This window comes from Hypanus sabinus, chromosome 3, assembly GCF_030144855.1.
Source record: "Hypanus sabinus isolate sHypSab1 chromosome 3, sHypSab1.hap1, whole genome shotgun sequence".
NCBI lineage: Eukaryota > Metazoa > Chordata > Chondrichthyes > Myliobatiformes > Dasyatidae > Hypanus > Hypanus sabinus.
In genome coordinates, this window is record NC_082708.1 from 95104111 (window position 1) to 95125471 (window position 21361).

At 40.2% G+C, this 21361-nt stretch overlaps 1 protein-coding gene across 1 annotated transcript in view; it reads left to right on the top strand.

Moving 5' to 3' along the window:
* The first annotated feature begins 617 nt into the window (after positions 1 to 617).
* The window catches only part of LOC132391521 (caspase-6-like), a 36051-nt gene continuing 15307 nt past the window's right edge, over positions 618 to 21361 (top strand). Inside the window, exons 1-3 of the mRNA XM_059964816.1 lie at positions 618 to 769; positions 10616 to 10652; positions 19846 to 19995. Coding sequence (XP_059820799.1) covers positions 751 to 769; positions 10616 to 10652; positions 19846 to 19995 — 206 coding nt within the window. The 5' untranslated portion in view covers positions 618 to 750. The remainder of the gene's footprint in view (positions 770 to 10615; positions 10653 to 19845; positions 19996 to 21361) is intronic.

Below are 21361 nucleotides of genomic sequence, written 5' to 3' on the forward strand. Positions count from 1 at the left end.
CCCCACCTTTGGGCACTCCCTCTGCCTGACCAAGCCTTACAAATCCATTATTACAATCTCCCCAGTGTCGACATTACAATGGTTTTTCTTTCCCAGATTTTTAAAACATGGACTCCAGCGCCACAGTGATCCGCGACATAAGGACACTATGTTTGTCCTTTGCAAATATTAGATTGTTGTCAAATCTTCCTTTCACTGGAAGACAAGGTTTGGGAAGAGCAAGGGGAGTTCTTCAACAAACCTATAATCTTCATCTTCCAACAACAAAGGTTTTCATTGGGGGCAAACTCCTTGCGGGATACCACAACATCCCCACCTCTCTCTGCACCACGTCTAACAGGAAGTAAGGCTGGTTTTGGAGCTCGTGTTGCTATCAGCCTCGAGATTTCAATTTTGTGAGAATTCTAAATCATGGTCGGAACAACAAGATATACCGTAGTTTGGTGCCTGAACCGCCGCAGTTCGACAGGATTGGTATGGGTTCAGCGTAACTTGCGTGCTGACGACGTGCACAGAAGGAGCGGGTCGAAAATACAACTGGGATTCTGCAAGTTCTGGGTCACACTGCAGACTCCGAGCAGCGCAGCGGCCAGTGACTGACAGCCTGCGGGCCAATCAGCGCCGGGACGGCAGCAGGTGGGGCATCCAGGAAGTTCTGTTCCGCAAGACAAAGGACGAGGCCATACCGGAGAGTTTGGGAGGAAAGGATTGAGCGCTGTCGCTAACGTCTTCCAGTCCTGTGTTGCAATCATGGCAGATACGGCCAGAGGTAAGGTGGAGGGGAGTCGTTGTCAGACACTAGTGACAGCATTGTCCGTGACACGGGCCAGTTACTCAGCCGTGAATGTGATTGAATGTTTACAGCTACCTCTTGCGGGGTTCACCGTTCCTTTGCCTTCACAGATGCTGTTTAACCGGCTGAGTTCCTGTTAACCTGTTTTTTTTTGTTGCATTAAACGAAACAACCTTGCTAATACTCATGGAGACATCATTTTCTCCGCGGCAGCAAGGCGCATTAGTAGGCGAAGGTTGAGTAACGTTATCTGCCCCTAATTAGATAGATAAAGGAGGATCTTCAGATACTGCTCTAAGTCTTGCACCATTCTGACTTGAGTATTATTTTGCATCCTAATGGACATTACTGATGCACCATCAATTGCTCTCGGAGACAGGAGGCGAAGGATAGGCTTTTATTAGCTGCAGGAGACTATGGTTAGCAGCAAGAGACCACCACACAACATCCTGGAGACTGAGGGGGGAGCAGTGCCTCCAATCGCCTTTATACAGGGGTCTGTGGGAGGAGCCACAGGAGCAGTCAGCAGAGGGGCATGTCCAGACAGTTATAGGTAGTTCACCACAATTACAGCTCGCAGCACTCTCCATTATGCGTCTCAATGTAACCAGGACTGTGCTTGGTCATTACGGCCGTAACTCTAATCGAGAACAAATGTTACAGGTGTGAGAAATCTGAGACACCAATTGTGATAGCAATGTCCCTTTTTCAATTCGACCTGTCAGTCTGTTGACTCCTCTACAGCCATGATGTGCCCACTCTCAAGTTGGAGCAGTAACACCTCTACATAGCCTCCAACCTAATACCATAAACATCTGTTGTGTATGTGACCTGGTTACACAACTATGTTATTAATACTGTAAAATCACTGGAGTTGGGAACAAAGTTTCGTGGCTCTTTACTGGTAGAGTCCAAACTTGACACGCAGATCAATACACGCCTAATAGCGCATGCAACGACGTGTTACTAATATATAAAGTAGTCCCATATTATAATGTAGGCTATACGGTACACTCTTCCCCTTTTATTTTATTAGTGTATCAACAGTATTTTTCTTTTTTTACTGGAGCACTATGCTAAACAAATATGTTTACCCTTAACATAAAAACGCCTACCATTTGTTTACAAATTATAACAAAGTAACTTAATAATATCAAATTATAAAAAGCTGCCTTTTACACTTTTTTAAAAAAAACTTTTGGTCTAAGACCCATTTAGAAGTCTCTGCAGAGGCCTTCTCCACCTCTCTGGGTAACGTCTGACCTGAAATGTTTTCTTTGGGGCATGAGTCTCCACAGGTATAGGTCCCTGATGACAGGCTTATCTGTAGATGAGGCTGATGTGGTTACATCAGGAGTGTTTGCTTCTATGTCAGGGGAGTCCGCGCAACATGTTGTTGTGTTTGTCACCTGAACATCCAGGATTTGGTCCACACGATGTCTCCATCCATTCTCTCGCACCTTCACTGTCCATCAGTGGCCTATGATGGAAATTGTGCCCAGCTGCCACTTTTTAGTCTGGTAATCACGTGCAAGAACTGACTGTACCACACTGAAGCTCTGTGTTGACTCAGCATTCAAGTGGTTAAACTGTCTGTTCTCCACATTCCACTGTACATCTGGTTTGAGAAGATCCAAGCGGGACCTCAGGTTCTTGTAACCTGGTGAGCACATGTTCAAGGTTAGAAAGGTGTTCGTCGTCATCTTTGCCGGTGACAATGATGTCATCCAGGTAACACTGAGTCCCTGGAATCCCCTACAGGACCTGGTCCATTGCCCTTTGCCCGGTTGCAGGAGCTGATGCTATCCCAAACACCAACCTGTTGTACTGGTAAAGTCCTTTGTGTGTACTTATTGTCAGGTATTTCTTGGATGCATCATCGATTTCCATTTGGAGATCAGCCTGGGCCAAATCGATTTTTGTGAAATGTTCCCCTCCTGACAGCGAAGCAAAGATGTCCTCAATATGAGGTAGAGGATACTGTACTGTGTGGAGAACTGGGTTAACAGTCACTTTAAAGTCTCCACGTATGCACACCCTGCTTGGTTTTCCTGGTTTTGTGCTAGAGGTTTTCTTCATCACTGGAACAATGGACGTGGCCCATTCACTCCAATCCACCTTTGAAAGGACCCCAGTCTGCTCCAGATTTTTCAGTTCTGCCCCTACTGTAGGATGGATTGCATATGGCACTGGTCTGGCTTTGTGAAATTTTGGACATGCATTTTCCTCAACCTCAATCTTTGCCTTCATGCCCTGAAGTGTTCCTATTCCTTTCAATAACACTTCCTCCGAGTCAGCAAGTATTTGTGACAGTCTCTCAGATGGAGCCTTGCTGCCTGCCTTTGCTGACACATCTAGTGCCTTGATGGTGTGCCAATCCAACTGGATGTTCCTGAGCCATTCATGTCCCAGCAACGGTGGTTGTCCATTTTTCAGTACATAGAAAACCTACAGCACACTACAGGCCCAACGGCCCACAAAGTTGTGCTGAACATGTCCCTACCTTAGAAATTACGAGGCTTACCGATAGCCCTCTGTTTTACTAAGCTCCATGTACCTATCTAAAAGTCTCTTAAAAGCCCCTATTGTATCCGCCTCCACCTCTATTGCTGGCAGCCCATTCCACGCACTCACCACTCTCTGAGTAAAAACTTTCCCACTGTCACACTTGGTAGGTCCTATTCTTTCATGACTTATCCTCTTGCTCTTCATGTACTTGTAGAATGCATTGGGGTTTTCCTTAATTCTGACCGCCAAGCCCTTCTGGCTCTCCTAGTTTCCTTCTTAAGCTCCTTCCTAATAGCCTTATAATCTTCTAGATCTCTAGCATTACTTAGCTCTCTGAAATTTTTGTCAGCTTTTCTTTTCTTCTTGACTGGATTTATTACAGCCTTTGTACACCATGGTTCCGGTACCCTACCATAACCCTGTCTCATTGGAATGTACCTATACTGAACTCTACACAAATATTCCCTGAATACTTGCCACATTTTTTCCATACTTTTCCCTGAGAACATCTGTTTTCAATTTAAGCCTCCAATTTCCTGCCTGTTAGCCTCATAATTCCCCTGACTCCAATTAAACACTTTTCTAACTTGTCTGTTCCTATCTCACTCCAGTGCTATTGTAAAGGAGATAGAATTATGATAACTATCTCCAAAATGCTCTCCCACTGAGTGATCCGACACCTGACCAGGTTCATTTCCCAATATCAAATCAAGTATTCCTTATAGGCTTATCTACATGCTGTGTCAAGAAACCTTCCTGAACACACCTAACAAATTTCATCTCATCTAAACCCCTTGCTCTTGGGAGGTGCCAGTTGATACTTGGGAAATTAAAATCCCCCTTCATGACAACTCTGTTATTAAAACACCTTTCCAGGATCTGTTTCCCTATCTGCTCTTCTCTATCCCTGTTACTATTAGGCAGCCTATAAAAAACGCCCAGTAAAGTTATTGACCCCTTCCTGTTCCACCTACAGAGACTCCGTAGACAATCCCTCCATGGCGACCACCTTTTCTGCAGCCGCGACACTATCTGTGATCAACAGTGCCATGCCCCCACCTCTTTTGCCTCCCTCCCTGTCCTTTCTGAAACATCTAAAACCCGGCACTTGAATTAACCATTCCTGTCCCTGAGCCATCCAAGTCTCCGTAATGGCTACCACGTCATATCTACAAGTACTGATCCACGCTCTAAGCTCATCCATTTTGTTCACAATACTCCTTGCGTTAAAATAGACACATCTCAAACCTTTGGTCTGAGCACATCCCTTCTCTATCACCTGCCTATCCTCCCTCTTGCACTGTCTACAAGCATTTTCTATTTGTGATCCTACCTCCTCTTCCCCAGTCTCTTCAGTTTGGTTCCTACCTCTCAACAATTCTAGTTTAAACTCTCCCCAGTAGCCTTAGCAAACCTCCCCACCAGGATATTGGTTCCCCTGGATTCAAGTGCAACCCGTCCTTTTTGTACAGGTCACACTTGCCCCGAAAGAGGTCCCAGTGATCCAGAAATCTGAATCCCTGCCCCCTGCTCCAATCCCTCAGCCATGTATTTATCCTCCACCTCACTCTATTCCTATTCTCACTGTTGCGTGGCTCAGACAGTAATCCTGAGATTACTACCTTTGTGGTCCTGCTTCTCAAATTCTTCCCTAACTCCCTGTAGCCTTTTTTCAGGACCCCTTCCCTTTTCCTATCTATGTCATTGGTACCAATATGTACCACGACCTCTGGCTGTTCTCCCTCCCACTGCAGGATATCATGGATGCGATCTGAAACATCTCTGACCCTGGCACCTGGGAGGCAAACTACCATCCGAGTTTCTTTCCTGAGTCCACAGAATCGCCTGTCTGACACCCTAACTATAGAGTCCCCTGTCACTACTATCTTCCTCTTCCCTTCCCTATATAGAGATTCAGCTGCTGTGTTTTGTCTCTGTAGATCACTGTCACTTTAATTTTATCTGGGATGTTCTGCTCCTGCCGCTGATTGGGCCTGCAGAAACAAGAGTTGCAGAGGATGGGAACCAGAGTGCCAGAACAGATTGTGGAGGGAGATATTGTTATGTCTTCAGACAAAGTCAGGAATCAAAAGTTTGAACACGGTGGGACTAATGTCCTGAGCTGTACTTGTTTCAATTCAAGATGTAATGGAAAGGCAGATGAGTTCAGGGCGTGGATCAACACGTGAAATTATGATGTTGTAGCCATTAGTGGAACTGGACTCTCTGACGGTGGTGTCTGTAAAGAGGATGCTGTCCAAGTTGCATGCCATCTTGGACAATGTCTCCCATCCATGCCATAATGTACTGGTTAGTCACAGGAGTACGTTCAGCCAGAGACTCATTCCACCGAGATGCAACACTGAGCGTCATAGGAAGTCATTCCTACCTGTGGTCATCAAACCTTACAACTCCTCCCTCGGAGTGTCAGACACCCTGAGCCAATAGGCTGGTCCTGGACTTATTTCCACTTGGCATAATTTATTTATTATTATTTAATTATTTATGGTTTTATAGTGCTATATTTCTACATTATTCTTGGTTGGTGCGACTGTAACAAAACCCAATTTCCCTCAGGATCAATAAAGTATGTCTGCCTGTCTGTCTGTAGTGAGACTTGGTTGCAGGAGGGGCAGCACTGGCAGCTCAATATTCTGGGTTTCTGTTGTGTTAGGCACGACAGAGTGGAAAGGATTAAGGGGGGGGAGTTGCTGTTACTAGTCAAGGGAGATGTCACGGCAGTGCTCAGTCAGGACAGACTGGAGAACTCGTCTGCTGAGGCATTATGGGTTGAACTGAGTGTTAAGAAAGGTATGAGCATGTTAATGGGGCTAAATTACAGACCACACATCAGTCTGATTTAGTGGAACAAATTTGTAGAGATCACAGACTATTGCAAGGAACATGAGGTTGTTACAGTAGGTGATTTTAACTTCCCACACTGACTGCGGCACCCATACTGTAAAGGGACTAGATGAATTTCTCATTGTGTTCAAGAAAATTCCCTTAATCTGTACATTCAAGTTCCAATGAGAGAACGTGTGATACTGGATCTGCCATGAGGGGATGAGACAGAGCAGGTGACTGAGGTTTCTGTTGGGAAGCAGTTTGGATCTAGTGATCACAATGCCATTAGTTTCCAAACCAATTCTTTTTACGTTATATGTCAATGATTTGGATGATGGAATTGATGGCTTGGTTGTAATATTTGCAGATGATGTGAAGATAGGTGGAGGGGCAGATCATTTTGAGGAAGTAGAGAGGCTACGCTACAGGATTTTGACAGATTTGTAGCATGGACAAAGAAGTGGAGGATGGAATAGTGTTGGCACACTACAAGAAGAGTTGTGATGGCATTGGAAAGAATGCAGAGGAAATTCATCAGGATATTGCTTCGGTGGGAAGAGATTGGGTAGGTGGGCTTGTGCCTCCTTGAGGAGTGACCACAAAGAAGTGTATATGATTTTATGAGTCAAAGATAGGGTAGACAGCCAAACACTTTATTTTCTTACAGTAAGGATATCAAAAACAAGCTTTAATGTGAGAGGTAGCTGTTCTAAAAGGGGTCTTGGGGCCATGTGTTTTTTTTTTCAAGAGTTGTTAATATCTGAACCACTGCCAATGTACATTGTGGAGTTAGATACAATTAGCATGTTTAAAAACTTTTCATTAGGCCGGGCATAAAAAGGATACAGTTGTAGTGGGATTAGTGAGGATAGACAAAAGGGTCAGTGTGGAATGATGCGCCAAAAAGCCCATTTCTATGTTGAGATCAATTCCAGTTTTACTCCAGAGACCCGAGCATACAAATCCAGTGCAGTGATAAATCAGATGAACCTTTTGGGGTCATCTGTTGTATCCAGTGCTCTAGTGTGGCCTTCTCTACATCAGTTGGGGAATTGCTTTATCAAGCACCTTCGCTTTGTCCACCACAAAAGGTAGGATCTCTCCCAGTGCCTACCCATTTCATTTTGATTTCCAGTTCTCTATTCGACTTCTCTATCCGTTTGGCTATCTCTACTGTCTGGTGAGGCCAAACTCTGGTTGGAGGAGCAACACTGCATGTTCTGCTTGGGTAACATGATGGTATGATCTGATCTGATGGCACGAGCACTGATTTCTCTAACTTCTTCCCCTCCCCCTTTCTCTTTTCATTCTACCCATCACCTCCCTCTGGTTCCCCTCCTCCTTCCCTGTAGAGAAGGAGCTGGATGTTGCCTGGGAATGGGTGAGGAGATAGGGATACTTTGACTTTCTTTTCCATGGAGCAGAGAAAGCTAAAAGCTAATGACAGGCATAGACAAGACAGAGAGCAAATTATTTAATTTTTAATTGTATGTAAGTTAAATTTACCAGTCTACATCAGGGGATAGGCAGTGGAGAGATTCCAGAGCTTTAAATTCTTGGGCATTAACATATCAAATGACATGTCCTGGGCCCAGCAAATAGATGCAATCCTAAGGGAACCTGCCTGTGTCTTTACTTTCTAAGGAGATAATGAGGTTGGGCTGTCACACTTAACAAAGAAACACTCTAACTTCTACAAATGTATTGTGGAGAGTGTCCTGACTGGGTCCATCATGGTCAGGTACAACACATTGAATGTGCAGATTGTAAAAAGCTGCAGAGAGTAGTGGATTCTGCCCAATGCATCATGGGTGTATCCCTCCAAACAGTTGGTAATAGCTGCAGGAGGTGCTGTGTCTCCCCATTGAGTCTATTTGGTCCATTGCTCCTATTGGGGCCAGATGCACACCTGCCTTTCCCCATTGGGACCATATCCACACCTGCCTTTCCCCATTGGGACCATATCCACACCTGCCTTTCTTATTTAAGTGCCTGTCTCTAGATCACTTAAATGTAGTAATTGTATCTGATTCCAGTCTCCTCTGGCAGCATGTTCCATATATTAACTGCACTCTGAGGAAGGAAAAATGCCCTTCACATCCCCTTTAAAGCACCTTCCCTGCACCTTTTAAACTTATGCTGCCTTTTTTTTTATTCTGTTTACCATGGGAAAACGATTGTTGTTATCTCCCCTATCTATGATCTTATTTTCTTCAGCCTTTTCACCATGCAGGAATCAAATCAGTTCACTAAATCTCTCCCCATGACTGAAGTCCTCAGTCCCCTACTAAAGCCCAGATAGACAATATTTACCACACCGCCATCAACCCTTTACCTCCTCAGAAGAATCAATCAGTGTTGCAGGTTTTTTCCTTCAAGTCCCTAATCAATTTCAGCCTTTCCAAATGTACACAAATCCTGTCCCTTGGAACTTCCTCCAATAGGTTCCCTATCACTAGCTTACAGTTTTCACCAACCTATAATTTTCTGGTGCCCTGCTAAAGCCCTGCTGCCCTTCTTAAATAAAGGAACAGTATTAGCTGTCTGCCAATCTTCTAGTACATCACCCATGTCTAACAAAGGTATCTGTTGGGGCCCAGCAATATCCTTTTCCATTGCATTCTGGGATAGATCTCAGCTAGTTTCTACTGTATTTCAGGGTAAATAACATCTGAGCTCCCTTAATACTGACATGCTGCAGCATGTTCGTCTCTGAGCATGCTATGCCTCTTCTCTTATAAACAAGCAGCATCCATTTAACATAAAATACACTGCAGATGCTGTGGTCAAATCAAGATGTACAAAAAAGCTGGATGAACTCAGCAGGTCGAGCAGCATCTGTTGAAAGGAGCAGTCAATGTTTCGGGTCGAGACCTTCGTCAAGCCTAAAGAAGGGGGGCAGGGGTCCTATAAAGAAGTTGGGGGGAGGGTGGAAAACCAATCAGTGGGAAGATCAAGGGGTGGGGGAGGGGACAGTCAGGAGAGGTGAAGAACGAATCTAAGGGGAAAGCACTATGGATAGTAGAAGAAGGCAGAATCATGAGAGAGGTGATAGGCAGCTAGAAGAGGAGACAGAGTGAAGGTGGGATGGAGGAAGGGAGAGGGAGGGAATTACCGGAAGTTGGAGAATTCGATGTTCATACCAAGGGGCTGGAGACTACCCAGACGGTGTATGAGATGTTGTTCCTCCAACCTGTTTTGCCTCATCATGGCAGTAGAGGAGGCCATGTATAGACATATCCGAATGGGAATGTGAAGGAGAGTTGAAGTGAGTGGCAAACGGGAGATCCTGTCATTTGTGGCAGACAACAATCTGTTGTGGTGAAGCGGTCCCCCAATCTGCATCGGGTCTCCCCGATGTAGAGGAGGCCGCACCGGGAGCACTGGATGCAATAGATTACCCCAACAGACTCACAAGTGAAGTGTTGCCTCACCTGGAAGGACTGTTTGGGGCCCTGAATGGTGGTAAGAGAGGAGTAGGGACAGGTGTAGCACTTACGCTTGCAGGTCTTACCAGGTGAGTGATCTGTGGGGAGGGACGTGTGGACCAAGGAGTCGCAGAGGGAACGGTCCCTGCGAAAAGCAGAGAGGGATAGAGAGGGAAAGATGTCCTTAGTGGTGGGGTCCTGTTGAAGGTGGCAGAAGTTGCGGAGGATAATATGCTGGATCGGGAGGTGAGGACAAGGGGGACACGGTCCCTGTTGTGGTGACGGGAGGATGGGGTGAGGGATGAAGTGCAGGAAATGGAGGAGATGCGGGTGAGGGCATCATTGATGACAGCAGAAGGGAAACCATGGTTCTTAAAGAAAGAGGACATTTGAGATGTCCTGGAACAGAAAGCCTCATCCTTGGAGCATCCTTTTACACCCTCCCCCTCCCCACCTTCTTTATAGGGCCCCTGCCCCCTCCTTCTTTAGTCCTGACAAAGAGTCTCGACCCGAAATGTTGACTGCTCCTTTCAACAGATGCTGCCCGACCTGCTGAGTTCATCCAGCTTTTTTGTACATCCATTTAACATCTTACCTATGTCCTCTGTCTCCACACTTTTAGTTCCTTGGGGGATCAATTATTTCCCTAGCTACCCTCTTGCTCCTCATATACTTATCGAATGGCTTGTGAGATAATTGTGCAATCTATGGACTTTGACTGTTTTTTGAACATTAAGACATTGTCTAAGTGAGGATGAAAGAGCTGAACTCCAGAGTTAAATCCAAATGCAGCAGGTCATGGATAATGTCAGGATCTGGGCTAATAGATGGCAAGTAACATTGTGCCTTAGAGGTGTCAGGAAATAACGATGTCTAACAAGAGAAAATCTGACACAGAGGTTGAAGTAAAGAGCTGCAGATTTTTGGTGTCTTGACTGCTTCAGTATCTTCAAATCAGAGCAGAAGAACTCAACAATTAGTAAAGATTAAAAAAAAGGAAAGACGAATCCGTGCTGATTTAAATACTTTTCTTTTTCAGGTACCACTGAAGTTGACTATCCAAGAATTTTTCAAAGGTATGAGATGGATTTAATTATAATTATTTTAATGATGTGTATTCCAATGTTTATATTTAATTAGCCATTTTAAGTTACTCTTTGATGGCAATGTGACAAATCCATTATGAAGACTTGTAGGATTTTTATTACTATTTGGGATTAATCTGGTGAATTTGACCTTTCCAATTTCTTGATATTGGGTACATCCTCCACCTAGACTTCTGCCATTGTTGAGTGGAAAGTGAATCTGTCCCTGTTACCAAACTGCCAGGTTGTGCCTTATGAGTCTGATTGAATTTTTTGAGGATGTGACTAAACATGTTGATGAAGGTAGAGCAGTAGATGTAGTGTATATGGATTTCAGCAAAGCATTTGACAAGGTACCCCATGCAAGGCTTATTGAGAAAGTAAGGAGTCATGGGATCCAATGGAACCTTGCTTTGTGGATCCAGAATTGGCTTGTTCACAGAAGCCAAAGAGTGGTTGTAGACAGGTCATATTCTGCATGGAGGTCTGTGACCAGTGGTGTGCCTCAGGGATCTGTTCTGGGACCCCTTCTATTCGTGGTTTTTATAAATGACTCAGACGAGAAAGTGGAGGGATGGGTTAGTAAATTTGCTGATGACACAAAGGTTGGGGGTGTTGTGGATATTGTGGAGGGCTGTCAGAGGTTACAGCAGGATATCGATCAGGTGCAAAAGTGGGCTGAGAAGTGGCAGATGGATTTCAAACCAGATAAATGTGAGGTGGTTTATTTTGGTAGGTCAAATATGATGGCAGAATATAGCATTGATGGTAAAACTCTAGGCAGTGTGGAGGATCAGAGGGACCTTGGGGTCCGAGTACATAGGACACTCAAAGGTTCTGTGCAGGTTGACTCTGTGGTTAAGGAGGCATACGGTGCATTGACCTTCATCAATGGTGGGGTTGAGTTTAGGAGCCGAGAGATAATCTTGCAGCTCTATAGGTCCCTGGTCACACCCCACTTGGAGTACTGTGCTGAGTTCTGGTCACCTCACTGCAGGAAGGATGTGGAAACTATAGAAAGGGTGCAGAGGAGATTTACAAGGATGTTGCCTGGATTGGGGAGCATGCCTTATGAGAATAGGTTTAGTGAACTCGGCCTTTTCTCCTTGGAGCAGCAGAGGATGAGAGGTGACCTGATAGAGGTGTACAAGATAATGAGAGGCATTGATCATGTGGATAGTCAGAAGCTTTTTCCCAGGGCTGAAATGGCTAATATGAGAGAGCTCAGTTTTAAGGTGCTTGGAAGTAGGTACAGAGGGGATGTCAGGCGTAAGTTTTTTACGCAAAGTGTTGAGTGCGTGGCTGCCAGCAACGGTGGTGGAGGCAGATACAATAGGATCTTTTAAAAGACAAGTCAAAGTTCAAGGTACACTTATTTATCAAATTTTGTATGCAGTATACAACCCTGAAATTTGTCTTCCTCACAGTCAGGCATGACACAAGAAGAACCATGGAACCAACCCACCCAAAGAAAAGCATCAAACAACAAACCCATCCCCCAGCAAAAAAATACATACAGCAGTGGGAAAAAAAAACAAAGAATACAAAACACAAAAGGCATCTTTCAATACAGTTCAGCTCAGTGTTCATTATCAGCAGGCTGGCCTGAACCAAGGGGGATAAAATGGAGCTGGTGTGAGGAACGAGTTCAGAAGGGCAGAAGCAGGTCCCGGGGGGCGTCACGTGATGACATAGGGTCGAGACGTTGGGAATCCAGCTCCCTCGTAAAAAGTAATGAAATAGGGTTTATATGAAGAAGAGTTAACAAATATCTACTAGAAACTATTTATAAGTAACTCAGGATTATCTTTTGATATGGCTCCTAAACCGAAACAGAAGAAAGCTCCTCCTTCGAAGACTGCGCAAATCGGTGGGGAAAAAGGCCTAACCGTCCCAGCAAAGCCTCGGACTCAAGTTGGATCTCCTCCCGGCGAAGTGCATGGCATTTCTGATGATGCGGGACAGGAAGTTGCAGCAATGTCGGCGTTCTCTAAGAAGAAACGGCAAGAACAACGCATGCGTGGAAGTATACCTAAACAGATATTAACAAAACTACAAATCCTAGCTACGGCTGGAAGTGGAACCGGAAGTGAATTGGAAGTGGAATCAGACTCTTTGGGAAATTCAGAGGAAGAAGGAAGAGATTAAAGGAGACGTAAAAGATATCCTGATATATAGTATGAATTCATTAAAAGCTATAAGAAGGATGCAGAATAAACTCGATAAAGTGGTGGAAAAACAAATGAAGATGGATAATAAAGTTAAAGAGATGGAAGTAAAAGTGGAAGAAAACACTGAAAGAATAGATAAGATAGAAGATAATAATCTTGCCTGGACAATAGAAAGAAAACGGCTGTTGGAAAAAAATAGATGCGCTTGAAAATTCTGGTAGACGAAATAATATCAAAATTGTTGGTCTTATGGAAGGTACAGAGGGAGAAAATCCAATAAAATTCTTTCAAGAATGGATTCCGAAAATGTTGGAAATGAAAGAAGGAAGCCAAGTAATTGAAATTGAAAGAGCACACAGAGCTTTAAGACCAAGACCTCAACAAGATCAAAGTCCAAGATCAATTTTGATAAAATGTTTAAGGTACTAAGATAAAGAAATGATCTTGAAAGCAGCTATTCAAGGTGCTAAAAAGAGAAATGGGCCATTGATAATAGGAGGGAAAAGAGTTTTTTTTTATCCAGACATAAGTTACAATCTTCTGAAGAGGCGGAAGGAATTTAATCCAGTGAAAAAACCTTTATGGGAAAAGGGCTATAAGTTTTTATTGAGCTATCCAGCAAAATTGATAATTTTCCTGGATAACGAAGAAAGAAGATTTTTCGTTGACTATCGGAAAGCGGAGAAATTTGTACAAGAACTACCTGATGTCCATGAAGAGAAGTAAAGAATTATAGAAATGAAATGGACTAATGATGAAGATTGAAACAAGGTTGGACTTGACTGACATTTATGTAAAAAAAATAGTTCAGGAGTATTAATTGGAAGTAGAGACATTAATTATTTTCTTTTCTTCACTAATATATTTTCTTTTTTTTTGCGGGGGAGCTGGAAGAGTTCCTGATCGATGGCTGCGAGTTTCACATGTACAATCATGGCGATTGCCATGACCCGTAAAATGGGGTGGGGGTAATGTTGTGTTCTTTTTATTCGCAACATTAGTGGGGGGGGGGGTACTTTGTTTTTTTTCTTATATGTTAGTTATCTTTCTTTTATTTTTCTTTTTTTTTTTTGCCTGGATGGTTGGGGAGAAACTCATAGCAACATGGAGAATTTTAAAGAGTTCCCAAGATATTATGAATGATTAATTTACTTAATTTTTTAAGTTTTAATGTTAATGGAATTAATGGACCTGTGAAAAGAAAAAGAGTTTTAACATATATTAAGAAAATTAAAGGAGATATAGCTTTTTTACAAGGAACACATTTAACAGAAACAGAACATAAGAAACTAAAGAGGGATTGAGTTGGAAATGTCATTGCAGCTTCACTTAATTCAAAATCGAGAGGAATTGCAATTTTGGTTAATAAATCTTTACCAATTAAAATACAAAATGTAATAATTGATTCTGGGGGGAGATATGTGATTATACATTGTCAATTTTTTTCAGAATTATGGACTTTTATGAACATTTATGCACCAAATGAAAATGATGCAAAATTCATACAAGAAGTTTTTTTGAACTTGGCTGATGCACATGATAAAATATTAATAGGTGGAGATTTTAATTTTTGTTTAGATCCAGTTTTGGATAGGTCAACTAAACTTGCTATAAAATCAAAAGTAATAAAACTAACATTATCATTAATGAAAGATTTAAACCTGATTGATATATGGAGGAAAATTAATCCAAGAGATTATTCATTTTATTCAAATAGACATAAAACTTACTCAAGGATTGATTTTTTTTTATTATCAAAAAATATTCAAGTTAGAGTGAAAAGTGTGGAATATAAAGCAAGAATACTGTCAGATCATTCCCCCTTGATAATGACAATGATAATGATGGATAAGGAGGAATGGATTTATAGATGGAGATTTAATTCAATTTTATTAAAACGTCAAGATTTTTGTGATCTTATGAAAAAACAGATTCAATTATTTTTGGATACAGATTTACGTTCATTTGAGGATAAAATTGTATTATGGGAAGTGATGAAAGCATATGTAAGGGGTCAGATTATAAGTTATACATCTAAAATTAAGAAGGAATACATGGCAGAAATAGATCAGTTGGAAAAAGATATCATAAAGTTAGAAAAAGAATCTCAAAGATATATGACAGAAGAAAAATGAAGACAACTTGTTAATAAAAAAACTACAATATAATACACTCCAGACATATCATACAGAAAAAGTAATTATGAGATCTAAACAGAAATATTACAAATTAGGTGAAAGATCACATAAAATTCTTGCTTAGCAGTTGAAAACAGAACAGGCTTCTAAAACAATAAATGCAATTAGAACAAGTGTAAATAAGGTTACTTATAAACCTTTAGAAATTAATGAGACTTTTAAAAAAATGTTATACTGAACTATATCAATCAGAATCACAAAATAAGATAGCTTAGATAGATATTTTTTTTATCACAAATAACCCTTCCAAAATTAAATTTGGAAGAACAGAAAGGATTAGATATGCCCTTTACATTAAAAGAGGTTGAAGAAGCATTAGGATCACTTCAGAATAATAAATCCCCAGGAGAAGATGGTTTTCCTCCTGAATTTTATAAAAAATTTAAATATTTATTAATTCCTCCTTTTATGGAATTAATATACCAAATGGAAAGAATGCATAAACTCCCACAATCTTTTTTAACAGCGATCATAACTGTATTGTCAAAAAAAGATAGAGATCCTTTAAAACCAACATCATATAGGCCTATTTCTTTGTTGAATACAGATTATAAAATAATAGCAAAAATTTTATCTAATAGAATATCTAAATATTTACCAAAATTAATACATATGGATCAAACAGGTTTTATTAAAACAATCAATGGATAATATAACCCAGTTACTTAGTATAATTCATTTGGCACAAAAAAAGAGAGGAAATGAGTGTGGCAGTTGCTTTGGATACAGAAAAAGCATTTGATAGATTGGAATGGGATTTTTTATTTAAGGTATTGGAAAAATATGAGTTAGGAAAATCTTTTATACAATGGATTAAAACCTTAAATACTAATCCTCAAGCTAAAGTAGTTACAAATGGTCAGATTTCAACACCATTTTGCTTAACAAGATCAACTGGACAAGGCTGCCCATTATCACCTGCTTTATTTGTATTGGCAATAGAACCATTAGCTGAATTAATTAGAACAGATTCAGACATTGGGGGCTTTAGAGTTAATCAAGAAGAATATAAGATTAATTTATTTGCTGATGTTTTGATTTATTTAACAAACCCTTTGCAATCTTTGCAAAGACTATCTTTTAGATTGGAAGAATATGGGAAAGTATCAGGGTATAAAGTAAATTGGGATAAAAGTGAAATTTTACCCCTTACTAAAGGAAATTATAATCATGTCAATTAGTAACTCAATTTTGATGGTCAATAAACAGGATAAAATATTTAGGTATTAGAGTTGATAATGATATAAAAAATGTATATAAACAAAATTATTTGCCATTATTAAAAAAAAGGATCTTGATAAATGGATGATGTTACCAATAACATTAGTAGTTAGAGTTAATGCTGTAAAAATGAATATATTTCCTAGATTGCAATATTTATTTCAAACTTTACCAATACAATTAACTCAAGTTTTTTCAAGAACTGAATAAATATGTAAGGAAATTTCTTTGGAAAAGAAAGATGTCAAGCATATCATTGAAAAATTGACATGTAAATTTGATTTAGGAGCGTTACAACTTCCAAATTTTAAGAATTATTATAAAGCAAATCAACTTAGATTTATAGCGTCATTATTTGATGAAGATTAGAATAGAATTAGATAAGATAGGAGAAAACATACCAGAAGATATTATATATAAATGGGAATCCAAATGGATAAAGGAAAAAAAAGAATCTCCTATATTAAGACACTTGATTGATTCATGGAATAAGGTAAAAATGGACGATGAGATAAGGAAATCTTTATTAGCAAACAAAAAGTACTTTAATTCAAAATAGGCTTATTCCTTTTACAATAGATAATAAACTTTTACGTAATTGGTTCCAAAAGGGGATTAAATATATAGGTGATTGTTTTGAAGGAGGTATATTGATGTCGTTTGATCAATTAAAATATAAATATCAAATATCACATAACACTCTTTTCTGTTATTTTCAATTAAAGGCTTATTTATGAGAAAAGCTGGGACAAACAATGTTGATGCCAAAATCTAGTGAAATAGAAATATTAATTCAAAAAGGAAAAATTTAAAAATTTATATCTTGTATATAATTTGATTCAAAATTAATTAATTGATTTAATTAAATCAGGAATTCAGAAATCAAGACAAAAATGGGAATCTGATTTGAATGTTAAAATTGATGGAAAAAACTGGTCAAGATTATGTTCTGATAGTATGAGAAATACAATAAATGTTCGACTTAGATTAATACAATATAATTTTTTACATCAGTTATATATAACACCACAGAAAATAAATCGATTAAATTCAAATATGTTTGACCAATGTTTTCGATGTAATCAAGAAATTGGTACTTTTTTACATTCTACCTGGTCTTGTTTTAAAAATTCAACCATTTTGGATAAATCTAAGGCTTTTATTGGAACAAATTACTGGAGTACAACTCCCACATAGTCCAGTATTATTTTTATTAGGAGACATTGAAGGGACAATACCGAAACTTAAATTGAATAAGTATCAGAAAAAATTTATAAAAATTGCATTGACAGTAGCCAAAAAAGTTATCGCAGTTACTTGGAAATCTGATTTATATTTAACTATGGATCGTTGGAATAATGAAATACATAGTTATATTCCACTTGGAAAAAATTACATACAATCTAAGAAATGAATATGATATATTTTTGAAAATTTGGCTCCCATACTTACAAAAGATAGGATTAAATACATAGGTCCTTTGAAGATAAAATTATAAAGTAATTGGGGAAAGTAAAAATAAATATTTAAATTATTTTGAACTCCATGGAGCATGTGGGGATCCTCCAATATCCAGGCAATCTTTCTCTCTTTTTATTTCTTTCTTTAGATATGGGTTAAGGGGAGGGGGGGAGGGTCAATATTATTTTTCTCACTTTTTTTATCATCACATTTATTCCTTGTAATTTTCTAAAATTTAATAAATAAATATATTATATTTAAAAAAAAGAAGGGCAGAAGCAGGCAGAGACAATAGGCCTACCTGAACAGCCAGGCTTGTAGATGGTAGAAGCAAGTGGTCTGGGGTAGGGGAACTGAGCTTGGTGGCAATGTATGGGAGTTCGCTAGAGTCACATTCAAAAATCACCCGAAGTAGTAACAAAAAAATTAGTGACCAGAGCTAGAACACGTCATAAACCTGAGAGTCTGAATCTACCATCCATGTCAATTAAAACTTGCTACAGCACCGTCTGCCAACAGCATCGAGGGAGAGAGGGGTCACTTGGACTCAAGGACCTTCCCTCAGAAACAGCGAGTGAGAGTCGGCCACGTGCAGACAACTCTGGCGGCAGCAGAGAGAGGCTGATAACTCACCCACCTTGCTCACCCTTCTCGGTGAGAGCTGGAGTCGATTGTGTGCTTACATTGCATCTCCTGACTTCGTGGCCTCTGGCCACAGGCTTTGGTCGCAGCCTTATGGAACCCTGACAGAGACAGCAAAGCACCAGATCACGCAGCTGGCCTGAAGTCGCACTGCCAGAAGGTAGATTAGAAGGATCTAAAGTATCAGAACCATTTCTCAAATAAAAAGGTATGAAAGGAATTGATTTGTGATCCATCTTGAGCACACCACCATTGGTAGCGTTGATCGCTGGCACCATCATAAATAGGACCACTAAGTGCACACCATTATTCAAAGTTTCAAAATATGTGACCCATATGTGTCCCCTGGCGTGCAGCGCCATGATTCATCTTCTTGCAGGCAGCCAAAGATTAAAGAAACACATTAGAATTCACAACAAACCCCACACCTCAAAGACAGTCATGCATCCAGTGTGTGAAAAAGAAAGGGCAAAAAGTGCAGGCAATTAAAAAACAAAAAATAATCCACAGAACATGAACCACAGAGTCCTCAAAAGTGAGTTCACAACCTTGCAGCCAGTTCAATGCTGCACCCAGAACAGGAGCTAGCTGTAGCCACAGAACCAGGTTCAGCGCAGAGACAAAAGGTATTTCAGAAATACAACTTGTGTCTTCAAATAATCGTTAATGTCATAAAACCTTGTCAAGGATAACTATCTACCCAATTATTCTGGCGGTACTGTAGTATTGCAATTGAGCAAAGAAAAGTTCCTAACTTGTTGGATCAAATCATAAAGGGTGTGGTAACATTAAAAAGAGTACAAAAGAGATTAAACAGGAATGGAGACCTGCAGATAATCTGCATTTATTCTCATTTGAACATTGGAGACTGAGGAGTTATCTTTTCAGGTTTGTAAAATTGAGACACAAAGAGTCTTTTCCCTCAAATGGTGGAGTCAGAAATTAATGGGCATTGCTTCAAGATGAGAGGGGAGAAATGTAAAGGAGATGTGAGGAACAGAGGATGGTGGTTATATGGAAGAAGCTACCCTAGGATCTAGTGTAGTCCGATGCAGTTAGATTTGGTATTTGACAAGTACTTGGATAGAAAGTGAATGGAGGGATGTAAGCAAATGAAATTACCACAGACATCACCGTTAGCATAGGTGAGTTGGATTAAAGCTAATTTTTGTGTTTATACAACTCTGATTCTTTTTATATATAAAAAATTATTTCTATACTATGGCGAGATGGTTGAGGAACTTGTCGTTGATATTTCCGTACACTTCAAAATATACGTGTTAAACAAAATATACGTGGTAAACTTGCTTAAGAGATTAAGTGAATTTTTCAAAAAAAGCTAATTCCAATCTTTTGTTGCCTCATGTCACTGAGTGTTGATTAAACTTCTCTGCTTTGCCTTGTTTTTTTCTTGGAGCACAAATTTTCTTACTTGCTATCAAATGCACTTTATCACTTTCATGGAGTTTGACCCAGTGTTCTTTGTCGCAGTGTTGATCAAATGGATCCAAGTCTCGAATACAACATGAAACACCACAGGCGAGGGACTGCCTTAATCTTCAATCATGAACACTTTTACTGGTATCTGGGTTTGCCCAGCAGAGGAGGTACTAATGCTGACAAAATGAACCTGGAAAGAAGGTTGGCCAACATCTTCATAGTACTGCTTCACTAACATAGTACATGTTAGGAACAATATTAAGTTTAATTTGAATATGTTATTTTATAAATAGTTCTGCAATGTTGTATTGTAAAGGTGTGCGGTGAATCATGAATCACTGCATATCGTACAGTGACTAGTTTAGCCTCACTTAATCTTGTGTAAACGTGAGGTTGTCTACAGCAGGGTCTACTGTTGAAGTTGATTAATCTTGCCAAAAAATTTATAATATTTTAAAAAAGAATACATTTTCTGTAATCTTTTCTTCCTCTCAAAGCAATCTTTCTCCTTTCTCTATTTCCTTTTGCTTCTAAGTGGTATTTTACTGGGCACACCTGGTTAATTCAGGTACAGTTTAATTGCCATTCAATCATGATGCAAAGAGCCAAACAAATCTGCAATACTCCAGGGCCAGGGTGCAAGACAGTACCAATAATCACCCCAGCACGAGGCACGTATGGCACATATATCAGCAAGATACAGTCACACAAAAAAAGTAGTTCTGGTCCATAAATATTGCAGAAATCTGCTGATGAACACAATATAGCTTGTCTTTGACACCTCCATCCTGGGCGGCTGTAAATGGATGACACCGCAGCTTGAGGCTAATCCTCACTACAACTGGGGTTACACAGCTTCTCCCACCGTCCTCCAATTAAATCAGTGAATCAGACTTGTAGCATTTCACAGTAACCGTGTCCAACAGGGCCTTATGATCACAAGAAAAATAAGTAAGGCAATTAATTGCTGTAAGACTACACACCTTCTTCATGCATTGACTCCTGTGACACAGACAGCAGCTCGATCCACACTGCCCGGATGCTTCAGTTTCTCCACCAACAAGCAACTCCCTGATAGGGTAGACCTACAATACTTTTAAGTTCTTAATATCCAGCAGTGTTATGTGATCATAAAAGATGTATTTAAAAAAGACATTAATACTTTTTGTTGACCCTGTGATCAAATGGGCCATCATCTAGAATCCAAACAAGACGGGTTTAATACAAATATCCAATCAGCCTATCATGTGGCAGCAACTCAAAAGTATGAAAGCATCAACAGTTGTTCAGACCACACATCAGAATGGTGAAGAAATGTAATCTGAGTGACTTTAACTGTGAAATGATTGTTGGTTCCAGGTGGGATGATCTGAGTACCTCAGAAACTGCTGATCTCCTGGGATTTTGACATATAACAGTCTTTAGAGTTTATAGAGAATGGTTTGAAATACAAAAAAAATCCAGTGAGTGTCAGTTCTGTGCGTGAAAATGCCTTGCTAATGAGAGGGGACAGAGGAGAATGGCCTGACAGTAACTCGAGTAACCACGTGTTACAACAGAGGTGAGC